At 43.7% G+C, this 25,986-nt stretch overlaps 1 protein-coding gene across 3 annotated transcripts in view; it reads right to left on the bottom strand.

Annotated features, from left to right (window-relative positions):
- The window catches only part of cdin1 (CDAN1 interacting nuclease 1), a 105,319-nt gene that overhangs the window by 37,945 nt on the left and 41,388 nt on the right, over positions 1 to 25,986 (bottom strand). For 2 of the 3 annotated variants that reach the window (XM_041847964.2, XM_041847963.2), the window contains exons 7-11: positions 18,339 to 18,418; positions 18,010 to 18,059; positions 15,861 to 15,928; positions 13,963 to 14,028; positions 13,402 to 13,507 (exon numbers count right to left, since the gene is read on the bottom strand). In XM_041847964.2, coding sequence (XP_041703898.1) covers positions 13,402 to 13,507; positions 13,963 to 14,028; positions 15,861 to 15,928; positions 18,010 to 18,059; positions 18,339 to 18,418 — 370 coding nt within the window. Of the gene's footprint in view, positions 1 to 13,401; positions 13,508 to 13,962; positions 14,029 to 15,860; positions 15,929 to 18,009; positions 18,060 to 18,338; positions 18,419 to 19,041; positions 19,253 to 25,986 lie in introns of those variants that run through there. The other variant, XM_041847965.2, reaches the window with a different exon arrangement.

Here is a 25,986-nt window from a genome sequence, read left to right as displayed (position 1 = left end):
GAGTGTATAAGAAATAGTGTGTGTGTGTGTGCGCGAGCGAGGAGGAGGGGTGAGAGTATAACTTTCCATGCAGTGGCATCAAAATGGGGAGGGAGACCAAACATGACATCAAAACGTTGCAATTAGCTGACCCCTTTCTGCTGGAGTCAACAGTTTAAAAAGCCCCGCTTCTAAAACGTTGATTAAAATATGTTTGCTTTCTCATACAAAATGACATTTGACAAGGTTAGTAATATTTCAGCTAACTACAAAAACATTATTGTGGTCATGATTTTTTTTTCTCAGCCCTTTGCAAAGGCGCAGGTAACCTCGGAGCGAGTTTCCCATGAACTCAGAGCTACAATACAAAAACGGCAGAGAAAAAAGAGCAGCATCAAAGTTTTACGCGAGTGTGTTTAGTTTCACCCAGGCAGCTGAAGCAAAATGTTTTGCGATCATTATTCAGAGAATTTATCCCCTTTCTAATTCAAACCACAACGATTACTCAAAAACAGAGCCGGTAGTCTTTTCTCTGACCGCGACACCCTGCTTAGTGGAGACTCAGGGGGCTGTGGACTGTCAGCAGCTCAGAGGATAGAGTTCCCCAAGCTGCTAAACCCCCTCATCGCCAAATTAGGAGAGGTGTAGTGGACTGCCCTTTTCTATGCCAATGCAATCAAGAAACCTACTTTTCAAATGTGATTCAAATTAACAGTACAAGACAGTAAGAATTTTATAATACTCTCTGTGAAGTCAATGTTGTCATGGTTGACCTGTGGTTTGTTCCTCATAACGAGATTATGGAATTTTTGTCAACCCACCCAGAAGGAAGAAAGTATTGAGCCAGTGAACTAAAAGCTAAACTTTTTGTTTCTGAAACAGTATCTGCAAATTGAGTTCATGACAAAACAACAGTATGATAAAACTCACATTGACTGAGTGAGTGGGAGTTGCTGCTGGGATCAGAAACTGACGGGCCCAACTCTGTCTGAAGCTAATACTTTTCACATTCATTCCAGTCTGAGGAGAAGAGAATGTGAACCGTCGGGCTGGACAGCGAGCCAGCCTTGGCTTAGCTGCAGCTGCGCTCAAATTGAAGTGGCACTTTCTATCAGAGCCCTTTCACCAGACAACTCTATTCTGCCTCCTCATTTCTAACCTTCCTGACACACAGACACCCATAATAAAAATAAGACCGGTCACTTAAAACATACAGCCGTCATTGAAGAGACAGACCCTGGGTTTAACATGGAAGAAGACTCACAGCCTACACGCCAGCTGATAGAGATATCCCTCAAAATTAGAAATGTATTTATTTGATGTCTCCGCGGCCGCCATTCAAAGGGAGCGGCTCAAAGCCTCAAACTCGGATAGTTTGTGTTTCACTTGTTAAGAAATGTCTGCCCCTGTTCTCGCAGCAGTCCAAAGGAGAGGATGGGATATCTGCCTCGTCCGTTTCAACCTCCCACCTCCGATGAAACATTACATCGACGGTGGACAGAGTCTGGAATGTGGATCATACCACACCATTAACCCTTTCAAGCCCCGGCCACAAAGGTCTGCACTGCGGGCCACATTTATGGTACACAAAAAATAAAGAACATTACCAGAACATATTTGCAGTCAAGGACTTCTGGTTGGAGGGTACCATTTATCATATGAGATTTAGATTAGTGCCCGAATGCCTTTCACCTAATCATTTATATATGTGCGAGGCTTCGGAGAGACTAATCTGTTGACCTGATAGATATTGTACATTAGCCCTCCAGAATTGATGAGTGAAATCAGAAGGTCAAAGCTTGGACACTAGCTCCTCATGTGTCTTTGATTACACACCACTCCCACCGATGGCTATGAAGGCAGGGATGTTAAAGCTATCAGGCAATCAGGCCGGTGAGAGACGTGAAACTCAAACCAGAGACGGGAGAGGAGAGAGCTGGGAGCAGGGACGGGGGAAAACGTAGTTTAGCTGAATCTCTTCAGCAAATGCCAAGCCAGCATGGAAATAAAGACAAGTACTAAAGTGTATTACATGGGCGTATCTCTTTATTTATCTGACAGCCCTGTTAATATCATTTTTGAGAAATAATACAGTAATGTAACACAACTGAGACCGCTTTTTATCAGTTTCTGAATATATTGTGTTATGGTACATCCATCAAACAATGTCAGCGCTCCCGTTAAGTGAGACCAGTTATAAATCTCATACATTAGATCTTTATATTTGAACATTATTCTGATTAAAGGATACTGAACAATGGAGACAATATAACATTACCTTTAAAAAAATGATTGCAAATATCTGAAATACATTTATTCTCCTGACATTGTTGATTAGGTTGGAAATGAGGAGCGACTTGTGTTTGGTGACATATTTATTTTCTCTGAGTTTTGTTTATAACCATCCTATTACTCAGAACGGCTTCGTAGCGAAGGCTGCTCGCTAATTGTGATTTATTCAAGAAGACCTCTCGGTGACCATGGGTTCCGTAAAAAAACAAAAACATTTTGGTTGACCCTGAGTCGCCCTTTGAGTCTCAAAGGCTCTTTTCAGGTACAAATCAGCCAAGGACCTTCATGTGTGACTCTCCGAGGTCAGTACACACAGAGGTCACACTGTAACAGAAAAGAGAGCTAGGAAAACATCACAAACTGAATTATTACACACTGTAGTGTGTGGGCGGACACGGCAGAGTGGTACATACGACATTGTTCCACATTGTACCAAATTTGTTCCAGATTAGGAAAAAACTGTCTATAGCTTAATTTATCTGGTCCTTGATTACAACGTCAAGATGTGGAACTCGGAAAATGTACGGGTGCCCAGAAAACCCAGAGAGGGGTGAAGGAAAATATAGAGTAGAAAAAGGACAGGGTTGAGCAATGGACATTGGGTCTAGAAAGAGGAAGCAGTGGGTTATCTATAAAGAACTAATCACCAGCCACAGCACACCACACCACACTATGAGTGATGGGTCTATGAAGACCATGAGTGCCAACTGTGTTAGACAGAGTTGCTATTTTAATACAAAAAAAGGGAAGACATTATGTTCTTCAGATTATCAAATTTATTCAATACATGGATTTTTTGGGGATTCAAACTAACGTAAATACTTGCATTTAGTAGTCTGTCCTTATCAGATGAATATATAAATATAACACCAAAGACGAATATATGACCAAAGATTAACTTAACCACAACCACTTTATTACCATACTTTATACTGTAAAATCATAGACTGACATGCAAGTGGCTATGAATATCAAACTCTACTAAATTGCTGAAATCTTATGCAAATATTGAAATCTGATGCTAATGTACCTTTCAGGAAGGCAGGCACACTGACTTGGCCTATAGTCGTCATATACTATTTTGAGGAAAAGGTTAAACAGCGGGCCCATGTATTTAATGCCTCAATGAAAAGATCAATACATCTGAAAAATACCAGGGGGAAAAGTAATCCTCCCCAAAATGCTGTTAAACACTTGCCATGCCTTGAAGCTAGCACAACCACAACTAAAATATGCATTCCTTTTCTCTCCATTTCAACCGGAGAGAGAGAGAGCGAGAGAGAGAGAGAGAAGAGAGAAGAGAAGAGGGGGGGGGGACCTCTCCCTCTACACCTAATGCAATTCCTCAAATGTCACGGGCATGTTGCTTGATAGAAAAACAAAAGCCCAGATTGTTTCTGTTCAATTGGGCATATTTTAGCTGTAAAGCCATGCCGTGGCGGAGGCAGGGTATGGATCCCCTTTTTTCAGCCTCCTTCATTTCCTCTTGACAGGCATGAGGCTCATGGTCCAGCGCTCTCCTTAGCCCTCTGTGTACAATAGAGGGATCATCTGATGACTTATGGGCCGTTTCCGCCCTCCTCTGCACCCTTAGCCCCACAATTAAGCCGTTTAAAAGTTTCTGACTTTGGGCTGCTATTAAAGCCCACTGTGGAGCTACATAAAATGAGACACTTACATAAAATGAGACACTTACAGGGTTTTATCTGAGGGCCCTTAGAAATACATTACATTATAACAACCCTCTCCTACAGTGTGTGTGTATATAAAATGTATTCAAACCACCCTTGCCGTTCTCTACAATGGCTTGAGTCAGCATGCTAGAATAGCACAGCCTTCATATGACAACACCCAACCCACACACCCATAATTATCCTACTATCTTCAGCCATCTCTTTGTAGCTTTCTATACATGTGGACATTTCCGACAGCAATGTGTGCGCACAGACCTGTGTGTGGCGTGATATACAGTGGATTGAGTGGTCGTTCTGCTCGGTGTGCACACACCATTTTTCACAAGGCTATCTTTGTGTCAGGAAAATAACAGTGCACGTCTCCAGTCACGTCGGTTATAACACGGCCGGGCCCCAATGTCTTTGGGGGGTCAGGGGCCCGCGTCTGCTCAAAACCATTCTAGCCATCAGAATTCTCCTGTACAATTGGGTTTTACAAAAAGCCATTCTAATCCAGGCCCACTCCTCTCTGTGCTGCGCCCCCTAGACAGGATCTCACAGGGATGACAAATGCTGCTGACTTCTGCCTGGAATGAAACCCGGAAGGTCAACCAAAGGATAAAAGAAGGGGGGGGAAAAAACACAGAAAAACACGCGTGGCTCTACAAGTCTTGATGACACAAATCTTGAAGGCTGACAAAAAAATGTACGTTCATTTTCAGAGAGAGAGAGAAAAGTTACGCAACAAAACAGAAATCTGTTGGTGAGGCATGAAGCTCGTTGCTCATGTTGCCTCCTCCATTTACTGAAGGCTTTCTTTTCTGTCTTAAACTAACTGTCACACGGTGAGGCTGGGGATATCCTCCTAACGCTGGGGTGCCTCTTTGTGTCCCGCTCCTCGTTTATATACACCGCCCGACGTGTCAAAGCCGCTCGCAGCCGCCCTCAACGTTAAACGACAAATTTGGATAATGCGCAGGCAGGCAGACAGGCAGACACAAACCCAGTCAAATAAATAGGTGACATGGAGGCTTAACGGCGAGCGGTTAAATCCCGAGGCTGCTGGGGACCTGAAGTGTTGAGGATTACACCCCAGACGCCTTAAACAACGCACCCAAATGTGCGTCCTTAAAAGCATGAAATCCTTAAAGCATCAAGCCTACTTGTCATTTGCCATTAGTATTTCGGAGTTGCTTGTGTTATACAGGAGTAGCTGTAGCTTTCCACCTCGGTGTGATGTGTTACAGCTGTGGCCCGAAAGACACTCTCTCTGAGCCCTGGGGGACCTCCATTGTGGATCTATTTGTCTAGCTGCGGTATATTCTCCAGGAGGATGTTATAACAAAGGAAACAATAAAATGGAGCACGTTCCAACTCCACATGGGGTATCCACAACATTATGAATGGGAGGATAAGACAATGTCAGGAGGAGTACGGACACTTCTACCCAGAAAAGCTTGTGTCAACACTTTCACAGTGAATGGGTCAAATTACCTCATCCACACCTGGTCTTTGTATAAACATTGTCCTTAAAGAAGTAACACAATCACTTCAGTGTGTCCTCCTAACGTAGGCCTGTCATCGCTGAAAACTACAGGAGGCCTTGTCAGAAACGAACCACTCTACAGTCGTGGTCAAAAGTTTTGAGAATGACACAAATAATCATTTTCACAAAGTCTGCTGCCTCAGTTTTGATGATGGCAATTTGCATATACAGAGAATGTCATGAAGAGTGATCAGATGAGTTGCAATTAATTGCAAAGTCCCTCTTTGCCATGAAAATGAACTTAATCCCAAAAAAACTTTCCACTGCATTTCAGCCCTGCCACAAAAGGACCAGGTGAGAGTGTTGACGAGGACAAGGCTGGAGATCACTCTGTCATGCTGATTGAGTTAGAATAACAGACTGGAAGCTTTAAAAGGAGGGTGGTGCTTGAAATCATTGTTCTTCCTCTGTTAACCATGGTTACCTGCAAGGAAACACGTGCCGTCATCATTGCTTTGCACAAAAAGGGCTTCACAAGCAAGGATATTTGCTGCTAGTAAGATTGCACCTAATTCAACCATTTATCGGATCATCAAGAACTTCAAGGAGAGAGGTTCAATTGTTGTGAAGAAGGCGTCAGGGCGCCCAAGAAAGTCCAGCAAGCGCCAGGATGTCTCCTAAAGTTGATTCAGCTGCGAGATCGGGGCACCACCAGTGCAGAGCTTGCTCAGGAATGGCAGCAGGCAGGTGTGAGTGCATCTGCACGCACAGTGAGGCGAAGACTTTTGGAGGATGGCCTGGTGTCAAGAAGGGCAGCAAAGAAGCCACTTCTCTCCAGGAAAAACATCATGGACAGACTGATATTCTGCAAAAGGTACAGGGATTGGACTGCTGAGGACTGGGGTAAAGTCATTTTCTCTGATGAATCCCCTTTCCGATTGTTTGGGGCATCCGGAAAACACCTTGTCCGGAGAAGACAAGGTGAGCGCTACCATCAGATCTGTGTCATGCCAACAGAAAAGCATCCTGAGACCATTCATGTGTGGGGTTGCTTCTCAGCCAAGGGAGTGGGCTCACTCACAATTTTGCCTAAGAACACAGTCATGAATAAAGAATGGTACCAACACATCCTCCGAGAGCAACTTCTCCCAACCATCCAAGAACAGTTTGGTGACGACCAATGCCTTTTCCAGCATGATGGGGCACCTTGCCATAAGGCAAAAGTGATAACTAAGTGGCTCGGGGAACAAAACATTGACATTTTGGGTCCATGGCCAGGAAACTCCCCAGACCTTAATCCCATTGAGAACTTGTGGTCGATCCTCAAGAGGCGGGTGGACAAACAAAACCCCACAAATTCTGACAAACTCCAAGCATTGATTATGCAAGAATGGGCTGCCATCAGTCAGAATGTGGCCCAGAAGTTAATTGACAGCATGCCAGGGCGGATTGCAGAGGTCTTGAAAAAGAAGGGTCAACACTGCAAATATTGACTTTTTGCATAAACTTAAATGTAATTGGCAATAAAAGCCTTTGACACTTATGGAATGCTTGTAATTATACTTCAGTATACCATAGTAACATCTGACAAAAATATCTCATAACACTGAAGCAGCAAACTTTGTGAAGACCAATACTTGTGTCATTCTCAAAACTTTTGACCACGATTGTACACTCTCTCAGTTCTGAGGTAACGATGCATTTCATCCCCTGGACCTCTGTGAATCACCAGCACTATCGCCACAGTCTTAGAATGGCCCAACGGTGCCTATTGTCCTCTATGTACGTCTCTCGTGGCGAGGTGAGGTGGCGAGGTGCGGTGTGGCACGACACAGGTCTTGTCCCTGTCACACTGTCACCCCAGAGGCGCGGGGGGCCTGTCCCTGAGGACAGCCCTGTAATGTCTGGCCTCATCGGATCAGCGCTGGCTGCTGTGGCTGCGGCCCCCACTCACAGGTGACATCCTCTATCTGCTCTGGGTCTATGATGGCCCAGTTTTGCTTCTGCCACTGGGCCAAAAGCACACTCCCATTTACCCATAACCTGCCTACACACACACACACACAATTGTGCACCATACACAACAGCATTACACACACGTACACACTCACACGGTACACTGTGTATTGTACACACAAATGTACAAAGGATACTCGCCAAACCAAACACACCTTATCCTGTATCTCATACAGTGTCCAACCATAACACCTTCCTATAGAGACATACATAATCAGCTGAACGCAACAAGGCTTGTCCACAAGAGAGCAAGTCATTACAATTTATTAATTAGACATTCCTGGCCTTGCTGCTTTAGGATGTACCACAAAATGATGGACATATCCATTAAAAATGAATACATTATAGCAGTATCTTACATCAAAATCTTACATTTGACGTCAGGGCTATCAGATTGACCAGGCTAAGACTATAACAGAATTATCATGCAATTTCTGCTGTAAAAACCACAGCACACAGTAGTGTCTGAAATAATTGGAAAAAGATCTGAAATTAATCAAGATGTCCGATTGCAGCTGTGTCAACTAATATAAAATATAACATAAAACAGCTCTCTATCTGTTCGTTAGTCAAGGTGTCACAAAGCAGATTTACCACATTCTGTTCATTTATGGGGGAAAGATCTGTCATTCACAGTGAAAGCAAATCTAAGAAGAGATAGATCTGTTCAATATGCGCTATTTCTATGCTTCCCATTTTTAAGTTTTGTTTTTGATCTTTTACTTTCGGTTTTGTACACCAGCTTCAAACAGCTGAAAATACAATATTTGTGGTTATTGAAAATATATTTCACAGTGGTTTAGATGGTCCAATGATTCTCTACACTATACTTGCTAGTTTTGTCACAAACTGAAATTAGGTGAACTATTAGAATTTTAGCAACCATGAAATGGTGGAGACATTTCTGCATAGTGCATCTTTAATAATGAGCATTGACATGTACTTTGAAAATGTTGAAACTATGCGTAATGTGTAGACATGTTACAGCAATAACAATATCATAATATGATACAGTAGCAAATCATTAGAACAAAGAGGGAGGAAGAAAACATTACTGTGAGAGAGTGTGTTCATCTACGTCAACAACATCCAAGTGGTCAACGCGATGATGTATATGGCAAACCCAAAAGTCTTAACCCCCATTTCATATGAGGGAGAAATGAGCCATATTGTCCCATTATAATGCCATAAATCATTTTTGTGGACGTCTGACAGCTTTTTATCAGATCTAACCTTTTCAAGCCTCCATTAGGAGCTCTAACATTTTCAACTCTTGACACATTTGCAGTTTACGAATTGCACAGCTGATTAACTTTGGGTAGAGGCGAGAGAGTGGGCCGCCGATCACGCACATTTCCACAAAGGCCGTTCATCGTCCTGTATGGTGTGGCGCGAAGGATGGAGTGGTGGGGGGGGAGGGGGGAGAGCCGGAATCTAATTATTTAGCTCTACACTTGCCCTTTTAATCTGTACCAATATCATATCAAAATGACTGAAAAAGGCTTATGTTTTGGAAAATGGCATTTTTGGTTTTGTTTAGCTGATGCATTATCATTTAGAGATAAAGTGAGATATGTTGGTACAACCTAGGCTACATTATTATTTACTCAAGTATTTGGGAAATGATTTTAAAAAATGTGAACTTGGCGACCATGATTTCATTGTGGTCATTAAACAGATAGGCCTAAAGAATAGCTGGACATCAAGCGTCAGATAGATGGAGGGAGAACGTGTATCAGTACAGTGTATCCCCCTGTCAGAAATGCTGCTTTTAAGTAACACCAATGGCCAGATCAGAGAAGAGGGACTCTGGCAACCCAGACTGACATTCACCACTCATCCCAGTCCCCTCTCAAAGACATGATACACACAACATTCATTCAGAAGACACCCAACAAGAGGGCACAGGCCTAAATCAATGAGTCAAACAAAATCATGACAACCCGTATCATACAGCAATGTAAATCATGACAAACCGCCAGAGCACATTCAGATACACAAACAAAGGCTAATTGCCAACCAACGTCTGCATAATAAATGACTATACGTCTAGAACAAACACATTGACATCTCCACTCCTGTTATCACCACCACCCAGTATTTATTAGGGTACCTTTGCCAACAATTGATTTAAAGTTTCATCGAGGGACGACGGGGGCAGTTCCTTGGGCAACCTTACCCACTTCTCCTAAAACACACAAGAGGCTCATTATTTGTGAAATATTCAATGGCAGGTGAATAATTTTTATGCAACTCTGATAGTTTGGGGAGATGGATAACTCAATTATTTGTCCATTCAGTAGGCTGCCTCTGTCTCTCTCTCTGCCTGGCTCGGAGTCTGGAACGCCAGCAGCAAAAGATTGATGGGTAGAGGAGACCAATGGCTGCCGTGGCGATGCCGTGCCATCTCATCCAGGCACTGGGCCTGAACACGCCAGTGCTTTTTTATTCCCAGGCAGTTTCTTCCTTCGTCCGTCTCGCGGAGCCTCATAGCGAGGCTCAGCGTCATTACCCCTCACTCCGCTGAAGAGGGGTTTATTATGAGGTTAGAGTGTTGGCAAGACTATTGTTTGGATGATGAATGCTGTTGGTGAGGGCTTTGGAGGGAAAATTAGTTATGTCGTGTTTTTGTTTCGAGGAAATACACAGCCGTTGCTCACTTTTTAAGGCTGGAGGGCAAACAAAGAACAATTAACGCAAGCCCTGTGTGCTGGAGTTTGGTTAAAAGGCAGGAATGGAAATACATGAAAAAATAAGCAAATCACTGGAAACGTCAGTCAGGAGTAGTGAAGTCATTCCACAATGTGGCGGTGGTATTCCAAGGTCATGTAGAAGGGAAACCAAAGGGCTGGGACTGGCTCCACTGGAACCTGTCTTTGAGGAATGGGTGAATGAAGGAATGGACAAACACAAAGGCCCTCAGCCCTCCAGGACCCGTCACATGAAATGATACTGCTAATGAGAAGAGAAGGGAGGATGATGTCACCCCATCATTCTCTCTCCCTCCCTCGCTCCCCTTCTCTTGTTCGCTCTCTCGCTCTCTGGCTTCACATGGTTGTGACTGCAAACAATGCAGTGACCCCAAATTCATTGCCTTCCTCCCTCGACACACACACACACACACTAAGTGCAGGGGCAGCTCATGCCTCTCAGACTCTACGATGCAGGCCTAACAATACGAGGGAGCGCATTCAAAATGTCAGCAGTAAATGTCAATTAAAAATTACAAGGGTGCTGGGAAAGGTGGGGTCTGAAGGAACTGACATTTTTTTGACACGGCAACGTTTATCTGACCAGGCCGTTGGCTGACATGATGGGATCTACACTGTCAGTTCCTTAACGTACCCCGACAAGGCCACTGCACTGAATACCAATGAAGACATGAATGGACAGATATCTTAGGTTCTTAGGCTTACAGAAGCCATCTTCCGATCAGTTTATCCGTTTGTATTCCATAACTCTAGTTTAATACCAAGAGCTTCTGTTGAAGCAGGTAGATGGATATGTGCTATTGTCCTCTCAATACAACAACAACAGACTAGAGTACATGGACTTGGGCTGGGCACAGAGGCAAAGTCTCAATCGTCTGATGTTATTGCTGCCATCTCGTGCTGCCTGTGGTACTAATCATAGGACCTAATGGGAATAAAAGACCCGTCTCTCAAACTTTGACTCGTATATCATGTCAGATTTGATTGACTGAGACAGTTTTCATTCAAGTGTTTTCTCATTAAACGCCATTCATCCCCTCATGGTCTAGGAATGTTCTGGATCCCAGGCCAAACTTTTTTCTGGTCAACAACTTTCTTAAAGGGGCTTTAATGAGGCACACTAAAAATGGCAGCCATCAAAGATGGTCCTTCGAGTGTCACACTCCAGTGACATTGGGTTCCTGGGGTCGCCAACATTATCAAATGCCACAGAGCTCAGAGCATTTCTTTCCCCCCTGCCTTTGGGAAGAATGCCATTTCCAAATAAAACTATATTAGACTGAGAAAATAAAACACATTGTTGATTATGACCTTGGCATCCTGCTAGTCTCTTTCATTTCACTGCTCAGTATATCGTTGAATCATCCTCCCTGGAAGGCAGATGTTTGGTTAGATGGCATCTGTTAAGTCAATCAGGAAGTAATTGTCTATAAACATGCTTAACGCTCTCCCGCTGTAAAACTATTCCATGCCATTCACCTCAATTTCCAAATTTACGTTTTAATATAAATATCGGTAATATCATAAAAATAATCAAAGTAATTATATTTGTGACATATGAGACTGACAAATTGCTGTCAATTATAACTGTCATTATCACTCGGCTGGCAAACGGATTCATCATATTACTTTGCCATTATGACCTTTTGACAAAGTGACAACTATCAGTTAACCAAACAAACTAAGGCTGTTCTCTCTGCTGCAGCCTCTCCACACAGCCTGGCTCTGCCTGGTCTCTGGACACAGCATGTGGAGGCTGGAACCTTCCGGCACTGGTCGTCATATCACTATGTGTCAGCGGGCCGTCACAGCTGAGGGGGGCAAGGGTTGGGGCTGTAGTGGCCAAGACGTGAGGATGGGGGCGGTAGGAGCGCTGGGGGTGACCTTTCAGGCTCAGTGCATTTGGAAGCCATGGTTGAGGCAGGAGAGATAGGCCATGCGCGAGCACTTTCGCCCCTCAATTCGCTTCCGCCATGCCCGACACAAAACACACTTGGGTTGCTGTGTCGGTAGCTTGGTTACTAATCCTGTAAGGTGAGGTCTCCATGGCGCCTGGCACTATGGAAACCATCACCACGGTGAGTGAGTAAGAGAAGCCCCTACTGGCCAGGCAGGCGGGCGGTCTGGGCGCTCAGAGGGATGATATGGGTTTATATGAGCCACGACAGTGTGAATGATGCTCTGGTCACATCATAGATCATTTCACCAGTACAACCCTAGGACTAAGGATTTCTACTTGATCACCATTTGTACATTTGCTGTACAGAAGAAAAAAAAAGACCTATCTTCTGAGAAAGTGGAATTCACAAACGGCTGTGAGCCAGCATACCTCACTTCCCCTCCCGCTACAGTTTGTTTTCAAACACGACAAACTTTGTTAACTCCTCAAGGGAGACGTCGTGGGCCTGGCTTCCCTCTCTGAGACTCCCTGGCAGATGCCTGGAGTGTGAATACTACTCAGAGACAATGACAAGAGGCCCTGTGCTGTATGCATGTCGTGTTGTGGTTGAGTCCTGACTGAGGGGCCTCTACACGAGGCCGGCAGCACGCCTCTGTTCCTCCCCAGCGTGGGACCATCCAGCCCCCCCTTCCTCGTTCCTGTCCAGGGGTTCTCATGACAACAGAATCTAAGGGATTAATCACCCTTCCGTTTCCGCGTTTCCCTTCCAAAGCAATGTGTTGTGTACTCTGGAAAACAATCCAGCCCCAGAGAGGTTCTCAAGGTCCCCCAGGACCAGGATGGAAGTGACTAGTATTGCAATATAGTCCTACTACACGTATGTTGATACAGTGGCCCCCTTTGGGAGGAAGTGTGTAATGTTACACTGTGGGGATGTTTGGAGTGGATATGACCTGCATTTGAAGGAAGTTGTTTACACACAACTATTTGACCTATGCGTGACCTACCTTCAAAAGACAAAAAAAACTGGGAGCGTCTAATGATGTGAAAAGGGGTTTGATTGGGAGATGTTAGAAAGTGTACTGAAAGCATAGTATACTGTAGGTTTGGGTGGTTTTGCGATGCAGTATGGAAGCGGAGTCACTGACCACCTTCCGGAGACACTTGAAACCCTACCTCTTTAAGGAATACCTGGAATAGTATAAAAGTAATCCTTCTACCCCCCCCACAAAAAATTAAGTGGTTGTCCCACTGGCTATCATCAGTTGAATGCACCAATTTGTAAGTCGCTGGATAAGAGCGTCTGCTAAATGACGTAAATGTAAATGTAATGAGAAGACATACCGGTTCCAGTAGCTCCAGAACTGCTCGTTCAGGTAGGTGCGATGGCTGTGGTCGTCCCCAAACGAGGCCTTGCTCTCAATCCAGTGGACAATATGGCCTTCCACAGCTGAAAGAAAACACAAAGTTCATAGGTACTTAGGATGGTCAGATCTGTGCATTTACCCTGGTCTAACTCAGCATTTACATTCAGGCCTAAGATGTTTCCAAATGAGAACAGTCCTTTAGAGTATCTATCCGCCCACTATAATAAAAAACACAAGTGGATTGTATAAACTTGTGTATAATCATATATAGGCAGCTACAAATCAGACAATATAATCAAGCAAGCCATAGAACTAGCATTTGGATGGGGACATGTGACATTTTCTTTCTAAATAGACTTTGAAGCTTTTCAGTGATATCAACTAGAATGGAAGGGAAATGTGTATTGTTAAGACAAAGGCTTGACACTCATATCCAAAATAACTGTAAAAGGCTAGCTATTTTAGCTAACTGACCATAGCAGTTACAAGTGAAACTGAAATAAAACCGCTGACATTTATCGTGTAAATAAATACGTACCGATTGGCACCTCCAGGATAATGTCAGGCGTCTTGTCATAACCTTTGCTTCGCAGTTGGTTTTCATCTACAGAAATCACAGTAATTTTAGCATTTTGACATTTCCCCATATTATAGTCCTGAAAGACCTAAAGAAAAGCTGACACTTATTTGGTGACAACATGCAGTGATACAGTGCAACATTCATAATGTTGTATCCACTCAAAAGCATTGGCTCAGTTTCTATCTTCCCTAGATTGACCCTTCAGAAATCCAGTAGGTCTTTCACACCAAGCAGCACATTTTACCCAAGATGCCTTTCTTTACCACCACAGCACAGTGATAACAAAAGCTCAGTGTTGCAAAAGCACCAAGACACAGCCGAGGACAGCAGAAAACTGTGAAACCATTAGCTACATCTGACACTTGTACTGCCACTGCACAAAATGTATAAAGCCTGGTAGTTCCTCCACTCTCCACAGATCCACTAGCAGCAGCAGTAGATGGGATGGTGGAGCTTCATAAAGAAGGGGACAGAGACTTGGCATTATAGCCGCTGTGAGCCTGACCCCTTCCTGCACGGGCCGCAGCCATTGTCCTTGACTCCTGGCGCGCTTTGACCATTATCCGCCCAACACCTGATTTAAAACTCAGGCCGACCAGGTCATTCAATTCCGGGGGCCTGCCTCTTCGTCTCCAGCCAAGCTCGACTAATGGGCCTGAAAGGGGGACCGAGCGGAGAGTGGAGGGGTGGTGTCGGCGTGGAGGGTTGAGAGAGGAGAGGCGAAGGTCTGCGGCAGGCAGCCTCGAGCCAAAGGCCCATAGTGGTGGTGGAGGGGCTGTGTGGTGTGGTCTCTCTCCTAACACCTACAGGGCTGTTGATATTGTCATGCGGCGCCGATCGCCTTTTAACATCACCTTTGGTTAAAATGAATGGCCTGTCCCCACTGTAGGGGAGCTTATTTCCAATCCATTTATCAGGCTGGGTGTCGTGAGGCAGGGCTGTCTCTGTGGCCCCTAACGCCATGCTGAGGCCCCCAAACTCTGACAGTTTTAGAACTCCACGCAGGCCTGGAGGAAGGTCAACACAACAGGCCCAAATAAATGATATCGTCTTAATGACAGAGGGAATTACTTTTTTTTCTTCATCACTCATCTGATTGAGGGGAGTGGATGTGGGAAACAACTAACAATTTCACACCTGGACACTCACTACCTTAACCTAGTCTCTCTGGACAAGACAATAGTGGATGAGAGGGAAAGGCAGCAATAAACTAGAAAACACAATGGAAAAGCCTCTAGCGTTGCTTGAGGGGAAATTACCAATTGTTATGGTCAACCGTGTGATTATGGCTAAAAACGGACTAAGCTAATACAACATTAAAACCAGGGCATTTGTTTGGATACATGTAATATGAGTCTTTCGTCCGGACTCAGAAACATGTTACTCAACATTAATTCAGCAATGTGGGTTGTGTTGTATAAGCAAGAATAGAATAATCTATTAATGAGACTACAATACTGAAGATGAACACTTAAACAGCATTAATATTAAAGGAACAGATACTACCTCATGTCCCCCCCCCCACTCAGGAGGAGGTGTAAAATCTATCTGGGCAGAAACTGACCATTTTGCAAAATGTTCTAAATGAAACATGTTGAGTGGGGAAACCTGAGAGGATCAAACATTAGGTCTGTATCTTTGAAGCTCTTTTTTAATCAAATATTCATACTGGGCTAGTGCATAAATTAAACATACAGGGTATTAGATAACACAGCTCTAGGTTGTTAGTAAATCAATGGGAGATAACACCCACTACATCAATCATGTCCACGTTTCCTTTTTTAACTCTCCTCCTGTGAAAAAACAGAAGAACAGAATGCAAGCTAACTGTTGTGGTGTGAGAGGTGTAGTCTTACCTAAGAAGGACAGGTTTCTCTCTTTCAGTTTGTCACGTAGGAGCACCTCGGCCTCCTGGCCAATAGAACTAGGGGTGAAGGGTTAAGGACATACACCCACCAGCACTCAGTCACTTTTATTCACTTTTCAAAGGATAAACACTGATGTCTCTCTAGAGTCTAGATCAAATCAAGCACATACTGGTTGTGCCTCACAGCCTGAAATACATTGTAATGGCACAGCATTTACCACTCATTAATGATAAGTCCAACTGCATTCGAGAGTGAATAACAGTTTCCCTCCAAATCCATCAAATTAAATTCCACTGCAAAAGGTTGTTGTTTTTTTTTACCTGGGAGATGGGTTGCTATGGAAACGGCAAGCCTCCCTTAACGGGTTGCTGTGGCAACAACGTGAGAGTGTGCGTGAGTTAAGAGTATGTAAGGGTGTATGTGTGCGTGTGTGCATGTTTTAGTACAGGGACTGAAGTTACCCATCAACATGACATCAGATGAGACAGCTACTAAGCTCTCATGCTAAGCTATGTGCTGGATATGCATATCATATGCTCCTGCCCATCACAATACTAGCCAGAGCATAATCTGAGCAGGGGTTTTAAGGCCATTCATCAGAATTCAACTTTGACAACAAATCTGTAGATTACAAAAACAAAAAAGAGACAGAACTTTTCAGAGAAAACAAAATTTTTTGCAAATGGCAATTTGGCAAAATGCATACAGCCTCTGGACCGTACTGCTCATAAAAAAGAAATGATCAAAAACAAATAATAACGTGCCTTTAGAATAAACTGTGGAAAGCATTCTGCATTCATGAAGGGCTGATACATGCATAATTCGCTTTTTGGCAAAATGCTAAAACTCCTTCAGGCATTACACTGCCCCTCACACACACACATCACTCAGACAAACATCACTCAGACACTGGCGATTAATACATGCATACCCTGAGTGGCACACGCATCAGAGCCAATCTTCTGATGTCCACATTGAGCCGTTCCAAAAGGACATAGGAGTGGGGCGGTTATCATGAACTGGCCTTGGCGGAGTGAGTGAATGTGAGTTGACGCTGGAGGGAGGAGGGTGAAAGGAAGGTAAAGAGGGGGGGATGAGGAAGGAGGGCAGGATGGGACAGGGTTGACTGCCCATGAACAGAGAGCCAGCCCCCTCCACACCGCACCACGATTCTTGCCCCCCGCAAACATAGCAGTCCCCAGCTGCTTGCCCCTAAATATTCAAATAGACCCCCCATTGCGCCCTCTTGCTGCCCCAACCCACACCTTCCTATCTGGGAGAGAGGGAAAGAGAGAGGAGGTAGTGGTGGTGTTGACCTGGCATTGACAGCCCATGACTGCCTATCTCCCACTCTCTGATCATTGGACCTGCACTGCTGCACTGATAGGGAGGGAGGGAGAGAAGGAGGGAGAGAGGGAGAAGGAGAGACAATGAGTAAGTGAGAAAAATAGAGAGAACGAACAAGAGAGTGTGATAGAATTAGACAAACCGAGAGAGAGAGAAAGAAGTAGCTAGGAGGGCTATATTTCATGTGGCAGTGACATGCCAAGAACTCTCCATGGTGCTGATAACTCGGACTGCTCTCTTTACTGAGCAGGCAGGTGAACAGGCAAACAGGGAAATGGTCAATGTAGCATAATGGCAGTAGAAGACACCTTTCTAATGGCACAAAGTCATATTTTCCTAAACCACATTCAATGTACTCTGTTGCTGCTAACTCTTACAATTATTTTCAGGGACCCAAAACAACTCCAACTTTGCTTAATTTCTTGACTTAAAGAAACATACAGTATCCCCCTTACTGGCCTATTTGTTCTATTGGAGTTGTCACATTTCAAGAGCCACTTAACCCACAGGAAGTAAATACAAATGGCTGTGAATAACACATGCCTACCCCCTTCCTGTGGCATAGAACATTGGGCCTGATTCACTCTGTGAACAAGGGAGGTGCATTTACATCAGCAGCCTCCTCTCCTCCTGCTCCTGCACCCCCTGCAATGGGGACAACGGGATGCAGGCAGGATGAAACACTTCCCCTCTGAAGCAGAACTTTTATGTCAGGTGAAGCCGGACACATCTCATCCCCTTCAATAGCTCCTCGTCAATTTCAGGCTTAACATTTTATGGGAAAGGATACTGTTTGATGCAGTCTACCAGTGGTCCATAACAGCAGTCATTTATTGTGCACTGAAAAGAGGGGGAATAAATATTACAGCGCACAGGCAGGGGGAAGGAAGAAGGAAGCCAACACACCCGTTAAAAAGGGTCGGGAATCATGTTTAATATTTCTGAATTTTTACTCACACATGCAAGACTTGCTACAGGAAATTAATCATGAGAAAGATACAGTATGGATTAATTTACAAGAACAAATAATACACATTCACTATTTCAGTAACAATTACATTACATTACAGTGTGGACTTTTATGTTATCTGCTACAGTATAAATGTATACTTCAAATACCTGGTAGACGTGATTGGCTAAAGCCTGGTCTGGAATCAAAGATGGCTCCCGTAGCATGCTGTTGAGGACTTGCTTGGAGGCTGTGAGTAGGACAGAGAGGACCGCACACAACACACAAACTATGGTAAGTCATCCCAGTCCCAGCAATGCCCCAATCCAAGTATCACAAACCTTTTAGAAATGTAACAGTGACTGAGGAGATACAAAAGGTGGATGATCAACAGAGTAGATAAACACCAAGGTCAGGTTTACCATCATTTACCCTGCTGCTACCAGTGTTACTGCAGTATTTCTAGCCTAGTCCATCGACCTGCCTGGCTGCTTGGAGCCTATTGAGATTTTCCATAGTTTCACTCCAGAGCACAGGAGCCCCATGTAGTTTATCTACGTTATGAACGATTACTATTTTGCCTCTCTCATCCCCATTCAAGCTCCACTAACATTATAAATCAGTGAGCTGCAAGCCGTTGGATTGATTCCCTATTACTGCAACAGCAAAAATTCCTTAAATCATTTTTTTAAAGATTTGGATTAAATGGATTGTATCATTGTGTGACGAAATGGTTGAGGCGCGCCATTCTAATGATATATACATACGGTCGTGACAGACTCACTGCATTACTGACAACATCAGGAATGTTTCTATTCATATTTCAGACGTTAATGGATCCTGTCCAAAAACACAGCTAGCTAGGGAATCTACCTGAGATGTGTAGATCGATAGATTGATAGTGCTGAAGACAAGAAGGCTAATTTGAAGGGTTTATAGAAAGGGGAGGAAGAGGAGTGAACAGCGTCCAATGAAATAAAACCGACTTAAAAGGACTGTGATTTTATAAGACCTGACTTGCTATATAAGCCTCTATTAAACCTAAACCCTCATTATGACGAGATCTTTGCTAGAACACATAAATCGCTTAGAACCTCCCTCCACCCTCCCTCCCCCACTCTCTCTTTCCTTCTTTCTTTTTCTTTCTTCATAGGTGCTAGTCTTCGTGTGTACTATCAAACCGCCGGCAGAGGAAGAACAAATATGATCCCTCGTCTGCTCTTCCCAGTGCTGAAAGAGAAAGAGAAACAAGAGGAGGGAGGACAAAGCCCAGTCAGCACTCCCCTCTCTCTTTCCCTCCCTCTCTCGCTCTCTCAGGGCTGTGCTTTATTTCTCTGCTCATTTTTCTCAGAGATTGGTACCTTCACACGCAGATCCATACCATGCTCCCGCGCAGGCAGCGCCGGCAATGAAGAAAGAGGGTTATATTTTCCCCTTGAGTTAGGACACCTCATGACAAATGATAATGGATAATCAATAAAGCGGGAAATATGAGGCAGCAAACTTTATGAAGCCGAGAGACATATTACTCCCCAACAACACTCGTTTCTCTTAACAAAGTCACTACTCGACTGTGCCTAATAATCTGAAGGAAAATCAAAGGACCCGCAACCACATCAGCAATATTGGCAACTTATTCCACTTTAATGGCATTTTGATTGATTTTCCTCCCTCCTAATGGTAGTTTTATAGATTTGACGCTGCTTCTGCAAAACAGTAGTGTGTAATAAACCTTCCCGAAGGCAAACAGCCACCATTAAAGCTCTTGTCTTACTAGCATTCATAATTGGAGGTTGACCATCACCACATTCTGGTCTCTGACATAACACGACACTAACACGTATACACTTTAGCTATACACTAACATGCTCCCTTTCCCTCCATCTTGTTATTCATTCTATATTTTTTAGAGTAGCCATGATAAGTGATCCGTTTTTTTTTCTTTAGATATGGGGTTAAAAATAGCCATAAAGAGGGTGACCTTGGAGCTGACATTGTGGAGTTTCAAGCCAAGCATTGACCTGATGAAAATGGAAGACCAGGCCGTTAATAAATCAGGCTGTCTTTAAAATGACTTTACCCTAATGCTCATTCATCACAGGCCGGCCTTAATGCCATTTGCAGGCCGGGATTCGCCCGCCATGCGCCGTGCGCAAACACGGCAGTAAATAACAACATGGCCCGGCCCAGCATCCCTGTCTCCCTCGCATTGCTGCAGCCTCCCTCGAATATCAGCATACATTTATTAAAGACACCCCCGCCTCGCACAGCACTGCAAGCCACGCCGCCATGAGCTGCACGGCCACACACACAAACACATGCACAGACATACACACATAAATATATACACTACATCATCACAAACAAATAAACTACAAACACACACACACACGTTACAGCCTCACATGCAGAGAACAAAGCCTGCAGCATGACTTTACACCTTGTAAATATACACCAACTTTATTGTAATTGTCCCATGTTGGCATAAATTCTGACTGAGGTATCATATCATCAACATCTAAGGAGCAGGAGAGGGGAGGAGAACATTAGAAGGAAACGCTTCACCTCCCATTGGGATTTGCTAAAGAAAACAGCTAGCGTAAAAACAAACACCACAACATCCCTTTTAGTACAGCTTCCAACGCACAAAACAAAACGCTCAATGCTACAAGGAAGGTAGCTCGGTACTGTAACCACAAGAACGTAACTAGTAAGCTTGCTTGATTTCTCTTTCCTTACTCATTTAATTTGTATCATCTCTCCCCCTTGTTTCCAGTAGGGTGAAAAAGTCATTATGCGAATGAAAAGAATGTTGAGAAAGCTCATTAGAATGCAACATTTGTTGAGGGAGGACCGTTATAAACAATAATGGATGGCGGTCGTTATTGCCCACGACACTGATGAGCTCCTCGGCAAGTTTGTTTATTAATTAAAAAACCCACTTTTTTCATAGGGGACCAAGCCCTGCATATCCCCCCACCCAAACCCATCGTTCCCATGCACAAGCCATTGAGCTGCGGAAGGACGCTCGTTCATCAAACGTCATGGAGCAGGAAAGAGACGGCTCCTGATAATGCGCGCCGTTAAAGCTGATTTTCCATGATGAATCTCGGAGCATATAAATTGGCTAATATCTGAAAACATTTACAGATACTGGAGGAATTGACTACTTGTGGGACATGATGGATGAGCCTCAGACACTGGCGGACAGCTCTGCAAATCTCCACGGCTGCCTAAAGCCCTCATTTGATTTTCCAATTTACTCTTTTAAATGTATCCTCCCGCAAAAAAAAAAAAAAGAAGACGAGAGAGAGAGAGTGAGCGAGATCATTTTTTTCCCTTCTATTTTTCCTTTCCTCCTGCCATGTGTATTATGGTGCTGGGTGGTATCGTCAGTGCGGGAGGAGCAGAGTCCCAGAAGGTGTTGCTGGTGCAGAACTGATCTACTTCCACCTGATTTTCACTGATAGCAGTGAAATGAGAGCGTGCGTGCGTGCGTGTGGTTGGTTGGGCTGGGGCGGCTCTACCATACAGAGCTCTTCCTGGGTCAGGCCATAAGACTGCAGACTGCAGCAGGGGTTGACTTCAGTTCCTCTGATGAAAATAAGTCATTAGTATACTTGTCAAGTGAGGTGCCACGCGCCTGCTTACCTTGCCCACAACCACCACCCCCCTCCTCCTATACCTCCTACTCTTTTTCTTACTTCTTCCTTGCTAATGAAGTGCCCTGGCTCTCATTATTCAAAACAAAATGACTGTATGGATGTTGTGCGATTCTTGCTCCAGCACCAATCTTGGTCATATCTTGTGCAAACAGGAGGGAGAGAGAAGCCCTTAGTGACAAATGGGGGAGAAACCATGAAAGTCATAACAGTGGGTCTAAAGCAGCATCCATTTTGTGATCAACAAATTAAATCTAAGAAACATGAAATATGTTGAAAACCATGGACATTGGTAACATTTTCAGAAATGTTAACATCTAACGTAGGCGACATATAACCTTGCCTACATGGTTCTCTGGTGAGCGAACATGACAATAAATTGTGCAGCGGTCCAATTGCGTAGTTCGAAAACACAGAGCAGGAATTTAATCTGGTGGAAGGCCTTGGGAAAATGGAAAAGGTCAAATAGCTAGCAAAATTGCCTCCTCAAAAAAGTGTATCTAAATCTAGAGGCACTTCAACTCACGTCAGTGGGGAGAGGGATGAAGGGGGAGAAGGGATGATGAGATGGGGATGAGATCCCTCAGTATCCCTCTCTAATCTCCTAGTTAGTGACTGCTTAGAGTATCATCATCATTATCCATTGGCAAGCCTCAATACATTCAAGTCATGAGGTCAACTAAGAGGTGACCAATCAAAACGTTTTACTTCAAACACTATGTCTAGTCTTCATCACATTATGGATTAGTGTGCATGGATGTAGGTTTATATATTCCACATAAATACACAAATCATCCCGATATTATGAAGAATATTATTGAGAACAATTGTAGATTATGTGGACCTAGAATGGCAATACTGTCCTCTCTGTATAGTGCTGTTGGCTCTCTAGGAATAAAGGAGAGGTTGCTTCAGTACTACCTGCCCCTCCCCTCTAGCCAGTCTGTCTTCATGAGACGAGGAGCATTATGGATGTTGATATCATATTCAATACGTGACGAAACTGCTTTGAATCTATTGATTTATTTACATGCGCCACCAAATAGCTTTGCTATCGTCTCGCCTGAGTGATGCTCCCTTTAATCCTTTAGCAGGAAGAGGAGGTGGAGGAGGAGGAGGAGGAGGAGGAGGAGGAGGAGGGAGGAGGGAGGGAGGGAGGGAGGGGAGACAAACCACCAGCAAAACAAAACAAGGAAAAACAGAAAACAATTTAAAAGTCTGTATCGATCTGGCTATAGTGATTGTACATATATTCCACAGTCCCAAAGGCCCCATTTCTGCGTCTCTTAAATGCAAAGGAAAGAGGGGAATAAAAAAAGGATGGTGCTAGGAAAAGGAGTCGCTCACCCAGTTGGGGGTATATCCCTTATATAGAAGTCGATTGATCTTTGCAGACTGCTCGCTCTCCTGCGACACACATACCACAGTGTGTCCGGCGGGGGGCAAATGATTGATACGCCTGCCAATAGCCCTGAACAAACCTGTAAGCTAATTGCCAGCAAATACAATTATCCTAGCATTGTTTCATAATGGAAACACATTACAGAAGTCTAATATACACACAGGGAGGTTCCAGACTGTGTGTGCAGCGCTTCATTCCAAAGGCCAGGCAGGTCACCACTGAGAGGAGGCGATGGAGAGAGAGAGAGGCTGTGTCAAATTATAAGTCACCCTCACACAGGCTGGCTAGCTGGCTGCATGGGAAACCAGCTCTCTGCATGGGAAAACTGTATGGATGACACAGCCTGGCTATGTTGTGCTTGAAGACAGGCTATAGTTGCATTCATGAATGTATGTATTTTGTGCAGCCTGTACATAATTTAGCATTGTATTGTCAAGAGATTGAGAATATCCACATTTTTCATTTTCAAATATTTGTAATTATTTGGCTGTCATTACTACTACATATTGCATTACAGAAACCTTACTAGGTATGCAAGCACATACGTGTATATTGAAAGTCTGTTTCTACATCATAAATGCATATCCATCCTAGCAAAGGTGCCCTTCAACTTCATGTGTGATTACAACATCAATTCTGTACAGTAGGGATGGGCACTCTTATTTGAATATTCCAATATCCCATTACTTGTGTGAGTATAGAATTTGGACTATACGGATATCTATAAAAAATGTCATGATACTTTTTGAATAGAGAAATCATTTCAAATGGCCATCCCTACCGTACAGCCTTCAAGAAGCTAATCTCACCTAGTTCCAGTGTTTGGGTTCTGTGTGGGCTGCAGGTTGAGTCTCCCAGGCAGCGTCTCAGAGAGAGAATGCCTCCATCTGCCTTGTTCTACACACTACTCCGACTACTATTTTGACAGGCAGTGGATAACGGTGGGTCCAAAGCAATCACAGACTTGACTTTGACAAATGGCTGTGCTGTGGAGAAGTTGAAATAACACACATCCACTTTAATCTCTTTCTTGATTAAACCGAAGACGCTGTGTTTTGACACCATGTGATTCACTCATAAAGCACCCACTGGCACACGCTTCCCAGGATGTGTCTATTGAAATGATGTGGGATCTTTGTGTGTGTGTGTATGAGTGACAGAGAGAGAGAGAGAGAGAGAGAGAGAGAGAGAGAGAGAGAGAGAGAGAGAGAGAGAGAGAGAGAGAGAGAGAGAGAGAGAGAGAGAGAGAGAGAGAGAGACAGTTAATGAGAGGAATTAGAAGGAAATTAACACAGAACACTCATCTGAATGAATTAGGTGAGGTAAAGGATCACAGAATCAAATGGCGACGTGAAGTCTCAAGGTTGAAAAATACCAACAAACCATACAAGAAAGTAGAGATACTGAAGAAGAAAAAACCTGCCAAACAAGCAGGCTACAGTATGTCCTCCAGAATGTTTTGCATAGCAGGTCGTGTTTTCCACTGCATCAATGAAGGGGAGAATTTATGCTGCAACCGAGAGCAGTCCAGAGACCTAGACTGTCAGCCAGCAAAGGTAAACATTACACAGGGGGTGAAGTGGTGAAGGACTATGAAATACCAAAAGCCATATTCTACCCTATCCTCTCTTCAGAATAAGCAACAAGACAAATATACAGAGGCCTGACCGGTTGGGTTGATGTGCTGCGCTTCGTGGAGCAGAGATGGACAGAGAGCAATTACCCTGGTGTTCACGGCTCACTTTGAATATGGCAGTGAATATTACTCATAAACCTTTTTACAGGCAAGTCCCCCGAGCTCACTTAACAGCCCGTTTTAATCATCCAGTTGACACTTGGAAAATAACTAAATGTTTTTTCTTCACCCAGTGGCAAATTAACTCCTGGTTCCCCATCCTGTTGCTCTTTGTAATATTAGCATGTTATTGTGGGTTTACAAGGTATGTGGCAACTGTGACTGTATGGATGGGCAAAGGAGTAGTATTATTGACTGTTCTAATAAAAATAAAATCACACAGTTTGCTATTATGTACACTGCCAGTCAAAAGTTTTAGAACACCTACTCATTCAAGGGTTTTTCTTTATTTTTTAAACTATTTTCTACATTGTAGAATAATAGTGAAGACATCAAAACTATGAAATAATACATATGGAATCATGTTGTAAGCAAAAAAGTGTTACACAAATCAAAATATATTTTATATTTGAGATTCTTCAAATAGCCACCCTTTGCCTTGATGACAGCTTTGCACACTTTTGACCGTTAGTGTATATCGGGGTGATGATTTGAGCAACTTTTCATAGAATATTTGTTTATTTGGTATATATATACACACTTCAGAAATAGTATATTTTCTTGAAGTATTCAAGATTATCAAAGGTTTAAAGGGGTTGAATATTAAGGTTTTAAATAGGAATGCCATTATATATATATTTTTTAATCTACAATATCTATACACATTCCATGACTCTAGTAATGTCAAGCCATGAAAGAAAACTGACTAACCACGATGAACTAGGACTGTTTTTCAAACTGTCTATTTTTGGGACACCTTCAAGAAAAAATGTGTCTGGATTTTCATTCTCCCCTCATGTGTCCATCAGCGCAATGCAGCAACCGTTTGCTTTTTCTGCCACACTTTCCCCTCAATTCCATTTCCTTAGTGGAGCCCAATTGGGATGGAGGGAGGAAGAAAGAGGGGAGGGTGGGTGGGGGGAGTAGGAGGGGGAGATCAGAGGGGGTTATAAATAACA

The sequence above is a fragment of the Coregonus clupeaformis genome, chromosome 25 (assembly GCF_020615455.1).
Source record: "Coregonus clupeaformis isolate EN_2021a chromosome 25, ASM2061545v1, whole genome shotgun sequence".
NCBI classification, from domain to species: Eukaryota; Metazoa; Chordata; class Actinopteri; order Salmoniformes; family Salmonidae; genus Coregonus; species Coregonus clupeaformis.
The sequence above is the reverse complement of the archived record's forward strand: the minus strand, read 5'-3'. Positions and strand labels throughout refer to the sequence as shown.